At 32.3% G+C, this 23,861-nt stretch overlaps 1 protein-coding gene across 9 annotated transcripts in view; it reads left to right on the forward strand.

The window, feature by feature from the left end:
• Positions 1–247: 247 nt before the first annotated feature.
• The window catches only part of LOC142615148 (receptor-like protein 7), a 29,191-nt gene continuing 5,577 nt past the window's right edge, over positions 248–23,861 (forward strand). For 6 of the 9 annotated variants that reach the window (XM_075787848.1, XM_075787846.1, XM_075787853.1 and 3 more), the window contains exons 1-3: positions 18,105–22,212; positions 23,015–23,165; positions 23,253–23,611. In XM_075787848.1, coding sequence (XP_075643963.1) covers positions 19,077–22,127 — 3,051 coding nt within the window. In that variant the 5' untranslated portion in view covers positions 18,105–19,076 and the 3' untranslated portion in view covers positions 22,128–22,212; positions 23,015–23,165; positions 23,253–23,611. Of the gene's footprint in view, positions 483–604; positions 698–2,055; positions 2,149–2,757; positions 2,819–4,388; positions 4,467–4,616; positions 4,733–18,100; positions 22,213–23,014; positions 23,166–23,252; positions 23,612–23,861 lie in introns of those variants that run through there. The other 3 variants (XR_012840671.1, XM_075787847.1, XM_075787854.1) reach the window with 3 other exon arrangements.

A 23,861-nucleotide genomic window follows, 5' to 3' on the forward strand; every position in this document is an offset into this window, starting at 1 on the left:
ATTATTATTATTGTTATTTAATAACTAAACAACTTATAATTAATTAATTATCTCTTTCTATTTTTTCTCAAAAAAAAAAAAAACCTATCTAATCTTAAATACCATATCACACGATTACTTACCAAAAAAAAAAAAAAAAAAAAAAACCAAGGGATTAACTCAATTTTATTTCAACCTACTAATTTTGAAGACCACACATTTTCACACCCAATTGATTACTCAACTTAAACTTCACAGTTACACATTTATCACATCAGAGAAAATAGAAGAGAGAGAGGGAGAAGGCCGGTGGAGATCAGGTCAAGAGAGCTATTGTAGCAACGCCAAAAAATATTTGGAAAAATCTGAGGCCTATACCACCGTCAGACCAGTTTTCCTCCGAAAACATCACCGGTAATTTTTTTGGAAATCTGATGGGTTTGGAGCCTGTGGCAGGTTTTGTCAATTTCAATCAAAACTCTGTCTCCTAACTGGAGCCTGTGGTGGGTTTTTCTTTTATTTTTATTTTTAATGTTAAGATAGTTTTAAATTTGTGGTTGAAATTTGGTTTTTATTTATATCTTGGGTCTCATACTATTTTTCTCATTGTTCAATCAAAATGCAGAATTTCAGTTTCAAGGTCATCAAAACTGTAGGCTAATATTCTGTACTCATGGGTCTATCTGTTGGGAACTTAATTGCTAGATGGGATGAAATGGTAAGTGCTTTTTCTGAATCATCATCTTTTTGGGTTGCTTTGAATTAACTTATTCTATAGGTGTTCTTTTGGTGTTGCATGACATATGATTGATGAAATTCCTATTAAATTTGATGTGAGATCTTTTCACTCAACCTTTTTTTCCCCCTTATGTTGTGATAAATCTGAGTAGCTATTCTATGGTTGTAAAAAATTAATTTTTTAATGGAAATTATTAATTTGGTTATAACAGAAATTTTTTTGATAATATTTATTTAAATCTAAAATTACATGTTCTTTTGGTGTTGCATGATATATGTTCGATGAAATTCCTTTTAAATTTGATATATGATCATAAATCTGAGTAGTTATACTATGGCTATTTAAAATCAAATTTTTATGGAATGAATAATTTGGTTATAACAGAATAGAAGAAGAAGAAGACTAAGCCAAAACTACTTTACTCTTCTCTATTCCCCCCTCCTTCCCCCTCCATCCAAACTTAAGAAAGAACATCTCAACCACAAATGAAAAACTACCTTAACTTAATAAAATAAAATAAGAGAGAGAGAGAGAGAGAGAGAGAGAGAGAGAGAGAGAGAGAGGTAATTTACGAGTTATTCTGCTTATATCCTTGCAAAAAAATACGGTTAGGAGATGTAGTTTTGATTATATTATTGAAATATGAAAGAGAGAGCAATGCCCCCAATAATTGAAATTATCAAATTCTGGTGATACTTGCACAATTAGTCTTCAATATGAACTAACTGATTGATATATTCATGATGGCTTAAATTAGTATATAATTTCATAATTAGAGTCTATAGAGCATGATTCTTCCTTTAACATATGACATAATTAATTTATTTTGTGATTGTAGACAACTTAACTACTTGTATGACTCCATGAACTGACTAATATGTCATTTTCTTTGATATACAACAAATTTTGTGTGCATGTATTGTTTATAGGTTTAATTTCTTTCTTGCTTTCTTTGCACTTCCTACTCTTGTTTTAAAATTTTTTTCCTTGCTTGCTATGTCTAATTTTGCTTATTGTTGACTTCTTTAGAGAGCAGTATTTACCAAGAAAATAGAGAAAAAAAGAGAAAGGGAGAATGAGGGGGTGTTTGGTACATGCACTTAAAAGCTGAAAATTGTTGTTTGAAAACATGTGGGGAAATACGTATGAGTAAAAAAGTGTGTGAAAATACGTGTAATATTGTGTAAAAACTGAAAATTGTTGTTTGAAAACATGTACCAAACACCCTTGAGGCTGTGGGTCATAGCTTCAACCACATCCATTAGAATTTGAAGTTGATTTATGCTTAAATGTTTTTTAGAACAAATAGCCCTAAGTTATGTTTGAATTATTTGCAGGGACTTCCACTCTATCCAATTTTGGGGATGTTTGGAGCAGACAGATTCGATGCTATTCTTCTTCCACGCTAGATGAGTGATCAATAATAGTAGGTCGGCTTTTTATTTCTTTAATTTTTATTTGTTAATTTATTGTTGTGACTTGATGAGATTGTTCTACCCCTTTGTAAATAATTAGCCTTTTGCTCTAACCTCTGAATTTGGAATGATGTCTGGGGCTATATAATGGTTGTTGAAGCATCAAAGCCAATTGTAGTGTCTAATGTAGATAGGTTTCCCAGTATGAAAAAGTAGAATATTGGTGAGTTTTAATTAATTTCAATTTATTTATAATGTATAAATTTTGTGCTTCACATTCTCGAGCTTACGAAGTGTTGGGTAGTGCTTATGAACTATTAGTTAAGTGTTAGCTAATAGCTAGAAATTTGCTAAGTAACTCACACTTGGACTATATTGTTTAGTTTAGTGTTAAAATCAACTTAGCCATAAAATTTTGTGTTAAGGGTTCTCAATATTGTGCTAGGGTGTATTTAGCATATTTCAGTTTCAACTTAATCGCTAAATCTCTCCTCAAATAGTCGTAGGTGTAAATGGCTGGAGGAATTTTTTTTTTGGGTCTCAACTAACAAGATTTGTTCATTTATAGTTTTTTTTCTTGCTATGAATAATTACATTTTTTTTTTGTTGGTAATATGTACATAGGTTTGACTTGCTTGCACAAATCATCACCCCAAAGATTGAGGAAGATTTGCACCTACTGAAGGTGTGGTGAACTCTATTTTTGTCTATGTAATTTGTTTATGTGGCATTGCTTTTCAATTATACTCAAATTATTCTCTATGTAACATTTAAATTGCTTCAAATTTGTTCCATTTTTGTGAATTTTCTTATTATTTCAATTTTCAAACTTATGTGGTTAGGGAATATGCCATTATGCAACTTGGGTCACAGTCATGCAGCAATGGAACTAGGAAAATATTTAAATGTCTGTCTCTTTGCAATTAAAATTATAGCTTAAAGTTTAATTAGATCTTATGCTTCTACTTAAGAGATTGTTCGGATTTAGATAATTCACAATCTAGAAAATTAGAAATGAAGTAGAAGGTAGGGTATTTCCTATTAATGCATTTGATATGTTCTATAATGTATGTGTAGTCATTAGCCTTTGGTTGGATCCATGTTTAGCGTTCGAAAATTCTTTCCTGTGTATGGAAAGTATAAAAGTTCAACTTAACAAAAAATAATGTTTGTGCAAAATTTGACTCTAGATGGGTAAAATAACAAATTGAAACTGAAAGGTGGTTGATTTTCCACAAACTGGAATCAATAATAGTTATATGACTGTATGGCACTATTAGTTGTTTTTCTACCAATGACTTTGACTGGGTTGCTGATTCATGCCTTTCTGTAACTTTTAAGTAACATTATCGGTGAGAGGGGTTTACCCTACACCCTAAAAAGATGATTTTCCAGGAATCAAGTGATATCTTTTAGACATATTCTGCGAACTACGTTTCTTGTAAAATGGCATCGGCATAGTCAAGTATAAAACTTGGGCTGGACTTGAAGTAATTATGATGTTTGTATCTTGGAATCTTTGATTTGTTGCTCTATCTAGGATGTTTATAGTTTCAATTTCAAAAAGATGATTCAAAAACTCAACTTCACTCAAAAAGTTTTGTTTGCATTATATTGACCTGAATGAACATGATTCTATTTTCTTACATGAAATTCACATCAAGAATCAAACTAACATATCATAATTTAAGATGTGCTTTTAAATTATGATGTGTTCTTACTTTGACCAAAGTGAGCGTTACTTTATGATAAAATGTTCCAGATGTAAGATTAGACTTAATTCATCTTAGGATTTCTTTGGAGTTGAATAAGTTTGACTCAAACAATCTCCCATTTACTTTTGAATTATGGAAACTTATACAATACTCCTTGAGCAATGCTCTCTCCTTTCACATGAATGACAAGACCTACCATGAATTTAATTAGTGAGACTTATTGTTATGTGAGGGGAAGAAACGTGGCTCTTGGTGTACTGAATAATTACAATTAAATAATCATATATAATAACTTATTGTGAAGCTTTTTTTTTTTTTTGGGATTTGGATTTTGAGGGTTGGGGGGATAAGTTGTTGTGAAGCTTGGATATGCATGTAGTGGTTTATGGCTTTATCTAGTTAATAGGACACTTTTTATTGACTTTGATGGTTCATTTGCTTGCTAGGAGTTTAGATTCTGTAACTTAATTATATTCTAAATTCTTTTAAAAGAAAGTTCCATCTTGATTTCTGAAATTCTTCCTGTGTTCATGATTACAGTTGAGAAGTGCCATTGATCTGTAGATGCACTACAAGAAGGGTGATTAAAAATCCAAAACTTTGCCCATGTATTTCCAGGTAAGTCTATTTGTAATTTCTAGAATAATAGTATAGTATGTGATATCTTGGAGCTGTAAGTGGGACTCTTGTTTATTCTCCTTTGGGTGGTATACATTTTGTTATTTAGGCTTGGCTAATTCATACACCTTTTGGTCTTTTGACAATTAGATCGGGACAATGATAGAGTCAGCATCAGACTTCTTCACAGGCAGACTAACAAAGAAGGAGAGGAAGGGAGCAATTGCATCTGAGGTGTTATCTGATCTCTCCCTTACTGACTACAGGTTAGATATGCAACTCTATTGAAAACCATATGACCATATCACGACATGATGTGTTGAGTTCTAAGGGTAAAAGGAATGTGGTGCTGCCATTCATAAAAATATGTTATTTTGCCTATATATAATGGTTGATTAAGATGAATTCAGCAAAGGGAGATCTAAATTCTATATGAGCTTGCTTATCTTAGTTGTAATCTTCAAATGGACTTAAAAAAAATTCAGACAAACATAATTTGTGAAGAAAATGTGAAGCATGGTCATCATATATAACACAGTAATAAAAACTTGAGAGAGCATATAGCATTAGATTTTTTTGGGGGGGGGGGGGGTGTTGAGGAGCACCAGAAAGCTGACCTTGATATTTTTGCTTTGTATTTCTGGAAATTATTTCCCGCAGAAACTTCCATCTTCACTCACCCCCTCATAATCAAAATTTGGAGTCCTCTATACATTTCCATTGCTACAGTGAATGATCTGATAAACTGTGATACTCTTACCAAGTGACATGAGAAACAGAATCTACTCAGCTGATTTATGATTCATAGCTATATTCACATGTGCTGTTTCTCTTTGATGTTTGCTCCTTCTCATAGTTTTCATTATAGAATTGATCGTGATTGTTGTGATGATAAACGCATGCTCCAGGAAATAATAGTTATTGAATGAGTAAAGTAAACTTACAGACAAAAGGCCACGTATGAGAAGAAAATAAATCATTAAGTTTTATTGAATGAAACAGTATGCTTTAAGGTATAGAAGGAAAAGATGATAGAAGAGCTTAACGAAAGACAATAAAGTTTAGGGGAGAAAACTTTTTGAAGTGTTCCGTACCTAATGGATCTGTCTGGACGGATTTTGAGAAGCCTTTCAGACAGATTCATTATGCCAAGAACATTCAGGTCCTGCATCAAACTCCTGAGTCACTGTACACAGATATCAAACTAGTAACAGAGCATAATGAAACCCATTAGATTCTTATCAAGATTTTCAAAAAGAGTTGGGAAGATAAAACCATATACAAGCAAACAAACCAAATCTCCACTTCACTTGCTCACCAAGCAGTCAAAATCGTTTAAAAAGACTAAGAAGATACACCAGGTTAGGCATAATACTGAAGAAATTAAAATACATCACAGAATGAAAGGCATATATAAACCCCAAAGTTGTATTAGATTTCTCTATCTGCACTATCCTTATTTTTCAAAGGAAGTAAATTACTTTCAAATGATAATGAATATTAAAATTTAGTTGCCTTGATAAAACAGTATATAACTTTCTGTTGAATGCATGGAAAAATTAGACCGACTGATCCAATTACTAAAATGACAATTCTTCTAATATTTTCTTTCATACATAGAGGCGCATGCACCTTCTTCCAGATTATTTTATCCTATTAATCTTCCTCTATTTTAATCTCTATGTACAATAAGAAGAAGAAAAAACTTCTATCCCAATGTGTCCCATATGGATTCATTCATCTACATATGGGGATTGCAGTTGCAGAGGAATGTTTCCTAGAGTACTGAAACAGCTACAGTTGGGTTTTAGCTGATTCTTCTTGCGCCTTCTGCTTATATTTCTTCAACTTATTCTTCTTCATCCGTGAACTTGCCTTTAATTCTATCAGTTTTGTCCATTTGGAGGCAGGAATGAGAGGGAAATGGAATAACATAGACAGTGAACGTAGAAGTAGAAATTGGGAAACTAAACCGATTGGATTAACTAGGCCAATCCCGGAGGGTTGAGTGAGTCAGAAGTTTTTTTCCCTTTTGTGTAATACTTTAAAATTATTTAACGACATTAAATTAATTATTTTTCATACATAATTGCTATCTAGTGTTTTTTTTTTTTTTTAATGAATAGAATTTCAATTTATGACATCTACTCTATGATAATTGCTTTTATCATTAGGCTAAGACATCAATCAATTTTTAGTATAAGCGGGTTCAAATTTGGAAGAAGTCGAAAATTAGCTGGGTGGAAGAAGTTGTACCTGTCTAAGGGGGGTCGATTGATGTTACTCAAGAGTACGCTATTTAGTCTTCCGACTTACTTTCTATCGTTGTTGACAATTCTTACTCATGTGGCTAATAAAATTGAAAAGTTACAAAGAGATTTCCTATGGGGTGATAGCAAGATTCATTTGGTAGGATGGAATACAGTTTGTGCGCTTATAGCCAAAGGTGGCTTGGGGATAAGGAAACTCACTACCTTTAATAAGGCATTATTGGGGAAATGGTTGTGGCGGTTTGGGAAGGAAGAGGGTCAGTTATGGAGGAAGGTGGTAGCTTCAAAATATGGGGAAGAATGGGGGGGGGGGGGGATGGACCTCAAAGCTTTGTAGGGGAGTTCATGGGTGTGGTTTGTGAAGAAGTATTCGCATGGGTTGGGAGGATTTTAGCAAAAATTGTCAGTTTGTTGTTGGGTTGAGGAATAGAGTGAAGTTTTGGCAGGATGGGTGGTATGGGGATCAATCTTTTCAATTGGTATTTCCAAGGCTATATGGTATTGCCATTGATAAGGAGGTTTCTGTTGAAGCTTCTTTGCCTAAGCAGGGGGCGAAGAAGGATAGAAGATTTTGGAATGTTTTAGTAGATTTTTTAATGATTGAGAGATGGATGAAGGGTTGTAGTTTATTCGTATACTGGGTGCCATCACCCCTCTTATGGATGTTGGAGACCAGATGAGATGGAAATTGAAGCCTAATGGGGCTTTTGACTTCCGGTCGTATTATAACAAATTAAGGGATTCTCCTTCAACTGTCTTTCCTTGGAAAGCTATTTGGAGAGTAAAGGCCCCTAGACGAGTTTCTTTTTTTGTTTGGTGTGTAGCTTGGAATAAGATCCTAACGGGAGATAATTTGACATTGAGGAGATTGGAGTTTGTGGATTGGTGCATTATGTGCCGTCATCGTGGGGAGACGGTAGACCACTTACTTCTTCATTGTGAGATGGCTTATCGGTTAAAGAGTTTTGTTTTTATAACTTTTGGCTTGTCTTGGGTTATTCCTAGATCGATCCCAAACTTGTTTTTTGGATGGTGGAATTGGTTGGGGAAGCATTCGTCTCAGATTTGGAATTTAGTCCTGTTGTGCATCCTATGGTGTATTTGGAAGGAACGGAATTGGAGGGCTTTTAAGGATTTGGATAGCTCTAGCGATCAATTGCTTGCTTCTTTCAGTGGAACTCTTTTTGATTGGTCTCGGGCATGGGGACTCACGTCTAGTGATTTCCTCCCTTCTTTTCTTTGCTCCCTTTTTCTCTTGTAATTTCTTTGTTGTTTGGTTTTCTCTTTGTTTTCTTCTTCTTGTATTATCTGGGTTGCTCTTTGTTTTCTTGCATAGAGTAGCCTTTCATATATATATATATATATATATATATATCATTCTTACTTATCAAAAAAAAAAATGCAGATCTTTAATTCAACAACAAAATCATAAGTACAAAGACAAGAATTGAATCCCACTGTTGAGACAAAAGTCTTATAGCATAATTGGTACTATCATGTGGTGTTTTTTATAGAATTATACATGGTTCAAATTCCTCATTTTCCATTATAACTACCAAATTATCACGGGAAAAAAAATTATACTCTTTAGTTATAAGACAAAAATGTAAAGATGTGGATCTTTCCCTCAAGATGACACATAAGAGCCAATTTAACAATATTATGGGTCACAAAATTAATTTTTCTAAAAGTATGATTAACAAACTAATGGATATCCAACAAATTAATTATTTTGTATACATTTTTATAATGATTTGATAGTTAGGGGAAGCTTTGAACCCGAAATATCTTTATTGATAACAACCAAATGTGTCAATTGAGTTGCAAGATTATTGAGTTAAAAAAAAAAAAAAATTATATTTGTTAGAATTACTAATTTTACTATCTAAACTCCAAAGCCAAAACATCAGTGTACGTGATCACCATCATGGCTATGAAATGCTTATAAGCCACTGTGAGTTAATCATCTAAATCTACAATAAGTCCATTAGGGAACCATTTGCAAGCACATTGAATGGTAGCTTTCTTTCTTTTCTTCTTCTTCTTCTTCTTCTTCTTCTTCTTCTTCTTTTTTATTATTACTATGTTTCTAGAAAATTTTTAGAAAAGAAGGCAGCTATCAATGTATATAATATTATCCTTTTAATTAATTTCAAAATAACTTTATTTATCTTATTAGATGCTACATTTATTTAACTAGAAGGTTGCGTGGATAATGCTGTAAACTTTTATGTAAAATGGTTTTTGAAATTTTTGTACATCTATTATAACATAAATGGTGGATATTTTCGTTGCTAAAATCACCTACAATTATAGTAGAAATTTCAGAGCATGTAGGCATATTTTGTTGTCTACCATCAGTTGATCATAAACCAATTAATTGCAAGCATATATTATGCATATCAAACTCCTTGAACTTGTCCCTTGTCATACGAAATGTCTAACTAAGGCGTTGACCCTATGAAGCATCTTCAGTTGATCGTAAACCAATTAATTGCAAGCATACATTATGCATATCAAACTCCTTGAACCTGTCCCTTGTCATACGAAATATCTAACTAAGGCATTGACCCTAAGAAGCATCTTCAATAATATTTTAACTATAGCAGTGCTAAGGTTGCATGGTGATTCATGTCTAGGCAAAGCGACAAACACACTTTGATATTGTTAAGGCTCTTGCGGACAGTCGTACATGATACTTGACCAATAAATAAATAAAGCAAGTAGTTTCAATGATGGTTGAGGTAGACATGATTCAACATATTTAACAATTTTTTAACCACCGCACATCCTTGGTGCGATGCTTACTCCACAAGTATAAGTACTTATGGGGTGTGGGAGGCAAGGGTCGGGGTTCAAGTCTCTAGGAGGGACCTTCACACACATATACACTTAGATTAGGCTAGAATAGAAATTCTATCTTCTATAAAAAAAAATAAAATAAAATAAAACAATTTTTTAATAAAGGTGTACCAGTATAATATATTTAACAATTTTTTAATACCATTTTGAGTTTATATAGATTCTAGGCTAACCTTCAAATAATGGAGACACCACATAATTTTTTTCTGCCCACTTAGTTCTTAATTTGTACCTTTGGGGTTCTATTGTTTTTTTCTTTGTTCTTATTTTTAACAATTGAGTTTCTATCATTTAGTAGGACATAGAATATGTGTAGATTGTGGTGATTATTTTAAAAATTTGCTACCAAATAATACTTAACCCCTCAATAGGTAAAAGAAAATTATTCACCCAAAAATAATAACTTCTTTCTTACCCGTAGCTAATTTAATTTGTTTCACTTATGTCAATTATATAAGCTGCTACATCATACAACCAAATAAAAATTATAAATTTTCTGTCAAGCATTTTATCAAATACTAGGGATTCAAAATAAAATATATGATTACTCTAGGGCTCTTTGCACTTTGAATCCCACAAAAGTTTTGCCTCCATTGGCGCTTTGAATGTGACCCAATCCATAGAGATACATGTATTTGTGCTCCGACTACATGTGGCTTGGAGGAGCTTGATTTATTGATTAAGCTTCTTCCTCATTGATCTTTCTACTTGCCCAACAAAACCAGATTAGTTACTCAACCTGTCTTTGCCTTAGGGTGTAAATATTACCCAATTCAACTAATTTTCTTAATCACATCCTCATGTAACATATTTAAATCACTCACCAAAAGCCAAATCATAAATTACAAAAACAGTGTGGCTCAGTAAAAATCTCAACTAGTAAACAGTTCAAATGAAAAGAAACAAACCACCATCTAGTGCGATTATCAAAAACCCATTACCAAACAACAACAAAGAATGAACAAATTGAGTATTAGTATTTTGTACCTCTTAGATACTGAAGAAGGGTTTGATAAATTAGGGGCTGGTGGCATTTTCTCCTTGTGTTTAGCGACTTTAGTCCCCGGCCAAAATATGGTAAAGTTGAAGCTTCAATCTACCCGAGTCTATCTTCCCTTAAACATTGCAAACCGTAAACTTAGTATCTCAAATAAAATTTTGAAAAAAAAAATTGAAAGAAAGAAACAAAGAAAGAGAGTTGGCAATATTTATTTATTTACAGACACTAAGAAAGGAGCTTTTGTCCATGAACTCAAAGAGGAATTGTTGATCCATCAATATATAATTTTCAAAAGAAATAGGTACAATAGTGTGCATTTAATTGAAAGGGGAAGTGAAAGAGTTTTTTGTTTGTGTTTTTGCTAGAAGAAGTGAAGAGTTAAGACTTAAGAGACGTAGAAAGAACTGAAGAGTTAAGAAAGAGAATGAATGAAATTTAAAAAATTTAAGATTGGTTTGATCTCAACAGAAATTACTTGGAAAGTATAATATTATTGTAAAGGTGTAATAGTGCAAAGCTTGGTCTCACTTTGCCAGGTACTTATTCATATTGTGCATTTAAATTTGAACGGGGAAGTGAAATTTTTTTTTGTCCAGAAGCAGTGAATAGTCTTTTTTTTTTTGATGGAAAGAAGTGAAGAGTTAGGAGAGAGGAAGAAGTGAATTGATTTTTGATGAAGCAATAAGTGCTAAACATAAAAGCTGCATTGTTTTAATTTTTGAAGTTGGAATACATCATTTCATAATAAAGAGGATTGCAAAGAACTCATATAGAGCGCCACATGGCAGAACCTCATGCACTCTCGCATGAGGTCTCTGCTTTTATATATATATTGATATTGATTAGTTAATTGAAGTTTGAATGATGGAAGAGCAATATGAAAAAGAAAATCCAATTGTACTAGAAATTCCAAATTATTTTTAAAACATGAGTAAAAATTAGAATTAAATTGAAAAGAGTAATGTTACACATAAAAACTATTTTACAACATTTTTACAAACCGAAAGTTGGTTTTGGCTTGCTGGCAAGGTCGTTTTGGTCGCCATCGTAATGGAGATATTTGGAAGGCCGTTCCTCATTGCTTGTTGTGGTGTATTTGGAAGGAGAGAAATAGTAGATGTTTTGAAGACATCGAGAGTTCCATGCCTGTTCTTAAGTCTCTTTTTTTCCGAACCTTACTAGATTGGTTCTCCGTGTGGAGAAGCCTTCCTTTTCTTTTTTTTTTTGGATTTTCTTGATTTTTGTAATGTTCGTCTTGGATTTGTTCTCCCTTGTATACTTCCTGTGTACTTGGGTGACTCTCTTTTTTCAATAAACTTCTTTATTACTTATCAAAAAAAAAAAAAAAAATTTACAAACTGTGACTAATTCTTATTTATTCTCATCAGCACTTAACATTAACATAATTATTTTTACTTAATCACTTACCATATTAGAAATTTGTAAAAAAAATAATGTAAACTAGTTTGCAACCTTAGCAATTTTTTAATTGAAAAATCCAAAAAGTAGGACCTATTGGGGCAGATTAGCTCTCCAGTAGTGTTGATTCATACACTCTAACGGCTAATTGAACAGCACTGGAGCTCTAAATTTCTGTGTTTTGGACATGATTTTCTCTTTCTTTTTTTTTTTATTAATTTTTGTGGAAGATAAAAATGAGACTATACTACCAATTGCACAACTTTTGAGTACTAAAAATTAGAAAAATGCATCTCTCAAGTCTCAACTTAGTATTTGAATTAAAAGTGGTCTGGATTATCATTGGTTGTAGGCTAAAAACCTCTAAAGCTTAGGTTACCAACCCATAGCCACAAAATTCACTTTCATTTTTTCCATATTTTCATCACCCTTTCACAGCGTACACAAACCACTTTATGTCTGTATTTATAGGAATCATTCATAGACACCAACCCAAGTAGTTTTAGGATTTATTACATCCGTCAACAACATCATTAGTGCGAAGATTAGTGATAATTTCCTCTCTTCTAAGAAAGTACTAGGCTAAATTACAAATTACACTCAAATTTTGCATTCTTCTCAACTCAGTGATTTTTTTCATTTTTTTTGTTTTATTTTTTTTATTTGAGTCCTTTAATTTTCATTCATTTTCAATTTAGCTCTCCCATTGGATCCACCTCATAGAATTCATTAAAACAACATCGTTTTATAAAGTGAAAAATCTAAAACTTATAGTGAGATTGGACAATATTGACAGAATGACTAAATTAATACTAGATTACAGTTGAAAGACTAAAATGGGGGGAAATGAAATTTAAATGTCTAATTTGAAAATATATTAAAGTTATGTATTTTGTAGTTTAAACTTGAATAAATATGTATAAAAAAAATCTTTTATTGATTTTTATTGATTATTGTAAAGGATCATTGCATGTAGATTTGAACTTATACGTTAGACTCTCTTTTTTCTAATTTATTTTGAGGAAAAATAAATAGATGACAAAAAATGGATTTTTTTTTTTGTTGAGGATGACATAAAACGGACTTAGACTACATGATTTCTACATATTCATTAGGGCTTGGTTTAGCAAAGGGACCTAGATAACATTATTGTTACATGTTCAATGACCACACGTTTAGTTTGCAATTATGCCATTTGCATCATAAAAATTTTATATAGTCCAAAATTCTAAGACTGCAATTTTCCAAGTCTTCGGAAGTTTTGAACAATGACAGGACTTGGTGAAAATGATTGACGCTTGTTGAACGAAAGATATGTTAAAAATTATAGGATGACTTAACCAATTAAAATATATATATTTATTTATTTATGTTGAGAGAGAGAGAGAGAGAGAGAGAGAGAGAGAGAGAGAATTTAATTGTAAATTTAATCTAAATAATATCATTAAATAATTTTTGTTGAACTCTCAATCATTGTAAGCATTCCAAATTCTTTTTTAATAATAAAATATTTGAGGAAAGAGAAACAAATGACATAAAAGTAAAACTGACCCAAAAACTTGATTGCTACACGTTTAATCTAGCTTGAATAATAGAGGGACCCAGATAACATAATATCTACACATTATCTCTGCAACTCCGTAATCGGTATCAAACAATTCTTATACAATCCAAAATTCCAAGACTATAACTTTCCAAAGTCTTTGTGAGTTTCAAACAATGACCAAAAACTTGTGAAGTATTAATTGGAAATCTAACCTATACCACACGTTCAATCTAGCTTAAATAATAGAGGGTCGATAACATAATATCTACACATTATCTCCACAACTCCGCAATCAGTATCAAACAATTCTTATATAGTCCAAAATTTCAAGACTATAACTCTTCAAAGTCCTTGTGAGTTCCAAAAAATGACCAAAAAACTTGTGAAGTATTAACTGGGGAATCTAACCTATACCACACATTCAATCTAGCATGAATAATAGAGGGAACTGGATAACATAATATCTACACGTTATGCCCGTAACTATGCAATCAGTATCAAACAATTCATATACAGTCCAAAATTCCATGACTACAGCTTTTCAAAGTCTTTGTGAGGTCCAAACAATGACCAAAAACTTGTGAAGCATTAACTGGAAATCTAACCTATACCACATGTTTTCAATGGCTTTTAGTAAGAATAATTGTATTTTATTTTCTTCCACACAATTGATGACATATATCTTTCATTATGTCTTATAGTAAGAATAGTTGTATCTTGTTTTCTGGCATACAAATTGTTGATAGATATCTCTCATTCAACCCGCGTGCATTTCACTAAGTCTTTGGGATCTTTGTCTATTAACCAGCATGAGCTTTCATGGTTGAATGAATTTGGGGGGGTATAGAAAGAGTAGTGCTATTTTGTTTTTCTCCAATACGCACATTCATGAAAGATTGAGTCAAAAGCAACAAACAAAAAATTGAAGCTAAACAACAATATATAAAATTTGACACATTTTTTTGAGAAGTTGCATTAGTATTTCATTTCATTATCTATAAAAAAAGAAAAAAGAAAAAAGAAAAAAAAAAAAGAATAACTATAAGGCTACGTAGTACATATAAGATTTTTTCTTCTTGACTATATTAAGGGTCTATTTGGATATCGCTTATTTTGCTAAAAACTGAAAATTTATTGCTCAAAACACTGTAGTAAAATAATTTTTAAGTTATGAATAGTGTCGTGGGACCTAGCTAAAAACGCAAAACGCAACTTCATTCCTCGGCAAACGCACGCTAAGAGAGTTTTAAATAAAAAAAAATTAAGTTTGAATATATATATATATATATATATATTAGTCTTATTTAAAGGTTGGAAGAGGATTACGATGACCCCTGAACACAAAGTAGTGTAATTGATAGAAGAATAGAAAAAGGAGATTAGAAAAAAGAGATTCTAACGGCTATGTTTCTAACGGTCATATTCCAGCTCAGCTACAAAACGGTACCGTATAGTTAATGTAAACGGTAATGTTTTGGTTCAATGAGGATTCACTTAAGTTGAGTGACGTCGTTTTGATAATTTTGATAACTGAAGCTGGACGACATCATTTTGATCTTGCTTGTCTTCCTCCCAGAGCTTCAGCTTCTAAGAACCGTTTGTAATTAAATGTATTATGTAAAAATGAATTTGCTTGATTATTACATGGAAAAATGAGTATATCTAATCATAAATCATTTTTATTAATTAATTTGAGCAAAAAGAAAGGATGACATAAAACTTATTCGGATAAAATGATTGCTACATGTTTAATTAGTTGCCACATGTTTTGTCTATAACTTTGCAAGTTGCATCAAACAATTCTAATATAGTCCAAAATTCCAAGACTATAGTGATCAAAGAAAAAAATTCCAAGACTTGAATTTTCAAAGTCTTTTGAAGTTCCAAAGAATGATCAAAGAATTGTTAAAACGCAAACAGGATTTAAGTTTTCTAATGGTATTTCCCTTAAAAAAAAAGAAAAAAAAAAGAAGACTTTTGATGGTGTCACACGTCTTCAAAGTTGAAGGAATCTAGCGTATTAATGACTTAAAAAATGAATGATATCATTTTCTTTCATAAAATTTTTAAGAGATAAAACAACTAATTAAACTTTTCTTAGTTGTTACCCCTAAGCCAACTCCCCCCAATTAGTTGTTATTAAAATATTAAATATGGATGTATACATATTTAGAAAAAGGTTCTCCATTGTATAACAAATAGTGATAACTTAAGGGTATTTATCAAAGAAAATTATTTGGACTTTGACCAAAGTTATCAAAAGATGATTAAAAAGATTAAAACAATACTAATTTATCTCTTCATAGTATTTATCAAATAACAAGAAATGTGAGTTTTACATAATGAAGAAAAAAAAAAAGATTTTAAGCACTGTAGAGGTCCCCTCCTTGCTTGCTTCCCCACATCAGATATGCATAAAGTAGGCAATGAGCATATGCCTTATGGTTGCATGCATCTAAAAAAGATTATATGCTGACCAGGGGCTTTATAGCTGAGTTGACATCTCCTCATGTACAAAGTGTAATTATATATATATATATATATATATAGTATTAAGTATAACTGTATAAAGGGAAACAAAACATTTTTATCAATATAAATGCCATCCTATTTGAAAGTAGCTCTTGTGATTTAGCATGAAGCAAAATAAAAGTGACAACAATTATATTTTTGTCAATAGCTGATCTAGATTCGACTTACTAAAAAGGCTTAAGATATGTGTCATTGACAAGGGATGAGAATACTACTGGAATACGCAAGAATTTTATTGGCACAGATAAAATTTCCTCAGCAAAAGGAATGGAAAATATCTTCAAAATTGAATCTGACATTTTGTTTTTTGGATACTCTCAAAAGAATTTAAGTTTACTGCTATAATAAATCAAATAGTTATGAAATTTTTTTCATAAAAAAAGGAAAAAAAGAAAAGAAATGTTCATCTATTATTATTCTATTTTATCTTTTATTTAAAGTATTTTTAATTAAATCAAAATGTAGATAGTCAGTCATTAATTAAATCCCCATACTTTTTCTCCCAAAAAGAAACCGAGTATGATGTTGACTTTACCACTATATGCATGAATTGGAATTTTAAAACACAAAATTAGAACTAAGTAATGATATCACAACACGTCACATACTCCGTAATACACACTCACCTTATACATTCTTCCACATGAACTGAAATTCTACTTTTAAAAAATGATTTCAATTAAATTGTAAAATAATGATTTTAAAACACAATTTCATAATTAAAACTGAAATTATGAGCTGTTTAGAAAAAAATTTCAGAAGAGAAACAAAGTGTGTACAGAATGTACAATACAAAATGTGTTATAAGATTTTTGGATTGAACCCTTTTTTGATGTTATTACTTTATATATATTAAACTTTTATTAATCAGAGCATTCCCATGTTGGTCATGAGCGTATTTCATAGTACAATAAAAATGTGGAAAATCAGGAGTTCATGAACATTCTTCACCAGCTACACCATATATAAGCAATGATTAGGAATTTCAAAACCATAATCATTATGAATCAAAACTGAGCAATTAGAAATTCCCAAACCGTTTAAGATCTTGATTGGTCTTTTTTACTTGTGAATTTGGCATGTGCCTAAATTAAAATAATTTAGTTAAACAATTATCCCAGGATGATGCATTTTTCTTATTTTGCTAAATGTCAATATGATACTGTCTAGTTAAACAATTATCCGAAAATTTGACAACGTGCTAAATGTCTAGCGTAGAAGTCATCAGTTCATTATAGCCAGAGAGACAAAACATAAATAATAATAATAATATATTCACTACAGGTATCAGTATGAGCTAATAATAATAATAATAATAATAATAATAATAATAATAATAATAATAATAATATATTCAATACAGGTATCAGTATGAGCTAATATAAATGTAAAGTAGATAGGATTATCATGATTCTTGTTTATAAGGAGTTTTTATAAATCTCACCTTGATTTTCTAGCTTTTAAAGTTATTATGATACTGTATCAAAGAATTCTGCTATATAGTCCACAGTATATGCTAGTTCCTTCCATCCAATTCATCCTTAAGTTCACTAGAATAATGTATTATAAACTTGGTTTAAAACACTAAATATTATTATTTTCGTGTGTGTTCTAATAATTATTATTGTTTACTCAAAAAAAAAAGTTCACTAAAATAATGTCATTTTGGAATATGAAAAAAAAAATTAAACTAATGGCAAGATTGGACACTATTGGAATTACTAAATTGAAAACATATTTAAAGTTAAAGAAAAAAATGAAAGAAAGAAAAAATTTTAATGATTGATTTGAAAATAAGTTTTTTAATTTGGAGGATGTAATTAATTTGGAGCTTAAACTTGAATAAATTTGTGTTATATAAAAATATTTTTTCTTGAATTTTCTTGATCATTGCATGGGATACTAAAGAGTAGATAACTAGATATGTAATTATAGACAATTTAAAATTTTAATTTTTAATTTATTTGAGAAAAAAGTAATGGGTGACATAAAACTGATCATGATAACATGATTGCTACAAGTTTGAATATTATCACGCGTTCAACTTGTAATTCTGTAATTTACATCAAACAATTTTTATACCGTCCAAAATTTCAAGACTATAGCTTTCCAAGTCTTTGGAAGTTTCAAACAACCACCAAAGACTAGCTGAGACGTTAACATGATTAGTCCTTTAATTGTATCACTCGTTTTCATAGTTGAAGGGATCTGGTATATCAATGATTTAAAACAAGTTGTGATTAATTTCTCCAAACGTACAAATTTTAAGAGATAGAGCTACTAGTTAAACGTTTCTTAAATATTACTTTGGAAGATTCCTAAATCCCACCACCCCACAAAAAAAAAAAAAAAGTTTTTATAAATAATAAGAAATGATCACTGAGCAATGCTTAGAAATTCCAAAACCCTCTGATCTTGAGTTCTTGACTGCCTTTTTTTACTTGTGCTTTTGGCGTGTGCCTAAATTAGAATGATTTAATTGATTAAATATGATTATTCCAAGAGGATGTCTTTGTCTTATTTGCTGCTAGGTCCTTGACAATGTGCTAAATGTCTAGCACTATCGTAATAAGGTAATTATTTCCATAAACTGATAGTCCTATATATTAAATAGGCAGAGACAAAACTTAAAAGTATGAGCAAATTGAAATCTAAAGTTGATATTTTTTTTTAATAAACAGCAGATATAACTACTCCAAATAACCTGGTTTTTTTAATTGTCAGAGCTATTTTTTTCATCGAATAATTCTATAGTCCAAAAAGTATACACTGTACGCTAGTGACCCACAACCACAAAACCTCCATAATTTTAGCCCACAGGACCATAGATATTATTAATTAACGGGTTAAGGATATATAAATGTAATAGAGTGACACACGAGACCTTTAATTTTCCAAGTGATTGGCCCAACCCATAAAATAAGCTAACACGACACGTTGGATTAATTGTCTTGTTACTTATAATCGCGGCCTATAAATATATGTATCTATGCCATCTCAATTCCCATATCTTCCTAAATATATTTATATTCTCATTTCTCAAATCCAGAGCAAATATGGAGCGTGTATTTGTATTACGCCCAAGTCACCTACTCTTTCTCATTTGCTTCCTCCTCCTCTCTCAACCTTATTGTTCCTCTTCTCTCTCTTCTTTTTCCTCGTTTAATTCATCAACGCCTTTATGCCATTCCCACCAAAGCTTTGCTTTACTACAATTCAAACACTCATTTTCTATCGAAGAATTTCCTGTTAGTGATAATTATTGTTATCCAAAGACAAATTCGTGGAGAATGGGTACAGATTGTTGTGGGTGGGATGGGGTCACCTGTGATACGATGACAGGTCATGTCATTGGTGTCGACCTCAGTTGCAGTGGGCTTGTAGGTCCCATCCATCCCAATAGCACCCTTTTCTCTCTTCGCCATCTCCAAAGGCTCAACCTCGCTTACAACTATTTCAATTACTCCACAATTTCATCTAAGTTTGGTGGCTTTGCAAACATGACGCATCTCAACCTCACTGACTCCTCCGTTGCTGGTAATTTCCCATCCGAAATCTCCCACTTATCCAAACTGGTTTCACTTGATCTCTCTTGGAATTTTGGCATGAGAATTGAAACGCCTAGTTTGAAAAGGCTTGTTCAAAACCTAACCCATCTAACTGAACTTGTTTTGGTTTATGTTAACATGTCTTTTGTTTCACCTAATTCTTTCATGAATTTGTCTTCCTCTTTGACATCTCTTAGTCTTTATGATTGTGGATTGAAAGGGAGATTCCCAGATAATATATTCCACCTTCCAAACCTCCAGCTGCTCGATGTAGGTTACAACTACAATCTCACCGGTTCCCTTCCAATGTATAACTGGAGTTCTCCTCTCAAGTCCTTGGAGCTCTCTGGAACCGAATTCCTAATTGACTTACCTAATTTAATCAGCAACCTCAAGTCCTTAAAAAAATTGTACCTCAGAGGATGCAATTTCACAGGATCATATCTAACATTTCTTCCTAATCGAACACAAATCACTTCTTTGGACCTCTCACATAATAACTTTGGTGGTCAGTTTCCATGGTCCCTCCTAAACTTTGAAGTTCTTTCTTACTTAGATCTCTCATACAACAATTTCATAGGGCAGCTTCCCGAAGTTACGACAAACTTAACCCAAATTTTCTCTTCAAATAATTCTTCTAATAGTCAACTACTCAACAAGATTCCTTCCAATCTAGAATATCTCATCTTATCTGGTAACTTATTGAACGGGACAGTACCATCTTGGGTGTATACAATACCATCTTTGCGTTCCTTACTTCTTAATCATAACCAATTCACTGGGCATATTGGTGATTTCCAGCATAACTCATTAGTTGTTCTTTTGTTGAATAATAACAACCTACATGGTCCCCTTCCATTGTCGATCTCTAAATTGGTGAGTCTTAGTGATCTAAGTATTTCCTTCAATAATTTAAGTGGAAATCTGGAGTCAAAAATATTCTCAAAGCTCAAAAGTCTTGAATATCTTGATATGTCAAAAAATCCTCTCTTGTCACTAAGCTCCTTCACCTTTTCCACCAATATCTTGCCCAAACTTTACTCATTATCTTTATCCTCTTGCAACCTAATTGAAATTCCACACTTTTTACGAACAGCCAAATATATTGAACACTTAGACCTTTCCAAAAACCAAATCAAAGGCAATATTCCGAAGTGGTTTTTGGAGGTGGGGAAGGATTCATTGTACAATTTGAATCTTTCATACAACTTCTTGACAAGTGTAGGACACCTTCCGTGGAAGTACATGGATATTCTTGATCTTCGTTCTAACATGCTTCAAGGACCACTTCCCGTACCTCCACTAGGCATATTTTTCTTTTCAGTCTCAAGGAATAATATAACTGGACAGATCTCTTCCTCGATTTGCAATCTCAGTTTCGTCAGTTACCTTGATTTGTCTTATAATCACTTGAGTAACCTAATTCCTCCATGTTTGGGAAACTTAAGTGATTATCTCATAGATTTGGATTTGCGAAGTAATAATCTTAATGGCACCATTCCAACAACATTTGCAAAGGGATGTTACTTGAGAAGTCTAAAACTCAATGGCAATCAATTGGAAGGGTCATTGCCACAATCATTGGTCCATTGTAGAAATTTGGAAGTTCTAGATTTTGGTAACAACAAGATTAATAGCACCTTCCCTCATTGGTTGGAAACTCTTCCAGAGTTGCGGATTCTTATCTTGCGATCAAACAAGTTTCACGGTGCCTTAGGCAACCCCAAGACCAAATTCCCATTCCCAAATTTGCGAATCATAGACCTCTCTCACAATGAGATCCATGGGCGTTTGCCGAGAAACCTTTTTAAGTATTTAAAAGCCATGATGAATGCGAGTGTGGACAAAGGTGAATTGAAATATATGGGTAATTATTATTATCAAGATTCTGTGACAGTGGTGCTGAAAGGGTTTTTCATTGAATTGGTAAAAATCCAAAGTCTATTCACAACCATTGATTTCTCCAACAATAATTTCAAAGGAGAAATTCCAAAGGCAATTGGAGAGCTTCGGTCACTGAAGGGGCTTAATTTTTCACACAATAATCTTTCAGGGCATATGCCTCCATCGTTGGGAAATTTAACCAATCTTGAATGGTTAGATCTCTCCTCAAACAAGCTCACAGGTGAAATTCCTATACAATTAGTAGATATCACATCACTAGCAATTTTAAATCTATCAGAAAACTATCTTTTTGGTCAGATACCTCAAGGCAAACAGTTCAATACCTTTATGAATGATTCTTACAATGGGAACCTGGGGTTATGTGGATTTCCAATGAAAGCTTGTGGCAATGATGAGGGACAACAACCACCACCATCATCAACCATTGAGGAAGATAATTTCAAATTTGAAAATGGGTTTCATTGGAAAGTTGTATCATTGGGGTACGGTGTTGGATTCATGTTCGGATTGGGTTTGGGTTATCTTGTGTTCTCAAGTGAAAAACCAATATGGCTAGTGAATATTTTTTATGGAGAATAAGATAACAAGGTACGAAGATCCAAGAAGAATGCTCATGGACGAACTCATCGAAGAAGAATTTGGTGGATGCAAATACTGATTCTAGGTATATTCTTATATGCTAATAATATATTTGAAAATAATCTATTTCATAATTTTTTGGTTCATTAAAACTGTGACTTAAATTGTTAAGATGATTTTTCATTTTTAATTTCCTTTATTCTTGTCAGGAATGGATGTACTTCTGTTAACATGAGGCTTATTACTAGTATTACTGGGTGCATAAGCTTCTATGTTTCCTTTCAATAAAAAAGAGCTTCTGTGTTTAAAGTATAGCTAAGTAATTTGATGTGTTGATATTGTTTCTATTGCCATTAGAGATGGGATTATGCTGGTCTGTTCTCCTGAATCTTCCTATATTCTCTCTCTCTTTTAAGATATTTTTTGTTAAGGTCCTTTCACCTAAGGGCTTTGGAACAGTCTAAGGTTTAGGATTTGATGATTGTTTGTAGACAAAGATGCTTAAATGAAACTTGGGGAAAGTGTAAGAAACAGACTTTAAAAGAAATGGTATCTCTTTACATTTTTATATGTTGAGGAGTTTATTAGTAAGATTCTAAAGTACATATTGGTTATGTGGAAAACTTAGAAAATTAATGAATTGATAATACATTCCTAGTGATTTTTGCTGTTTTGGTTTCCACAAATTGTTACAGCCACCTTTACTTATTCAACTAGTTGTTTCTGGAACTTTTTGGTTATAATTTTTCAATTGAAAATGTCAAAAAATTTAAAAAAATTGAAATACTTTTCTTATTCCAAATTCAGCTAAACTGACACTAAAGAATAGCTCATAATACCTCGTTTTATTGGTGCTCTTATGTAAACTACTATACTTGACATCACAGGCTGGTGGTGTTAACAGGATGGAAGGACAACATTCATTCATATTTAACGAAGCACTAGCTGGCAGTTCACGACTAAATGATAATATAACACAGACACTTCACCTTCTTGCCCTTAGATGTATCGATGATTGAGAAACAGTTAGTCTTCTAGGTACTTACTATCTCTCTGCCCTTTCTCATTTCCCCCCTTATTTTATGGAGTTGAAAAAGGTTTAAAAAGTTATTTGGTTTGTATCAGTTTCTTAATCATCTGAAGGGGCACGTGAAATTGGGAAGATTAGCTGTGAATTCATACAGAAATGCCTCCCTTACCTTAAGGGGATAGGGCAGCCAAACCCAACTATAGCTCCTGATTTTCTCATTGAAGCGAGAATGAGATGCCATGACAGTAATAGGACCACCACTCATCCTTCTTCACCCATGGAATCATTGGAAATGAGTGAGTCTGCAGTGGGGATGTCATATTTGCAGGACTTGTCATCTTCGATATCATCTGGGGTAGGTGTTGACACTCACGACTGTCAGAGCTTTTTAAAGGGGAGAGGACTCCTTTTTGCTGATCAGCAGTTGATAGCTAATGAGAAGACTGTGAGATTGGTAAGGGTTTATGCTTTAGATGATGGATCAATCTTTTGAATGGACTTTGCTTGGGCAATGATGAAGATGTCAGGTCTTAATGTTCTGACTGGATCTCAAGGTCAAGTCCGAAGAAACTGCTCCTTGGCTTTGGTCAGTTTCTAAGTGACAGTCTGACCATAATGAACTCTGGAGATCTTTTTTCTTTCATGTTAGTTTCTATTATGTTCTATATTTGATTGTAGATGCTGTGACTTCTAGTTCTACATTT

This window comes from Castanea sativa, chromosome 11 (genome assembly GCF_040712315.1).
Source record: "Castanea sativa cultivar Marrone di Chiusa Pesio chromosome 11, ASM4071231v1".
In the NCBI taxonomy this organism is placed as follows: domain Eukaryota; kingdom Viridiplantae; phylum Streptophyta; class Magnoliopsida; order Fagales; family Fagaceae; genus Castanea; species Castanea sativa.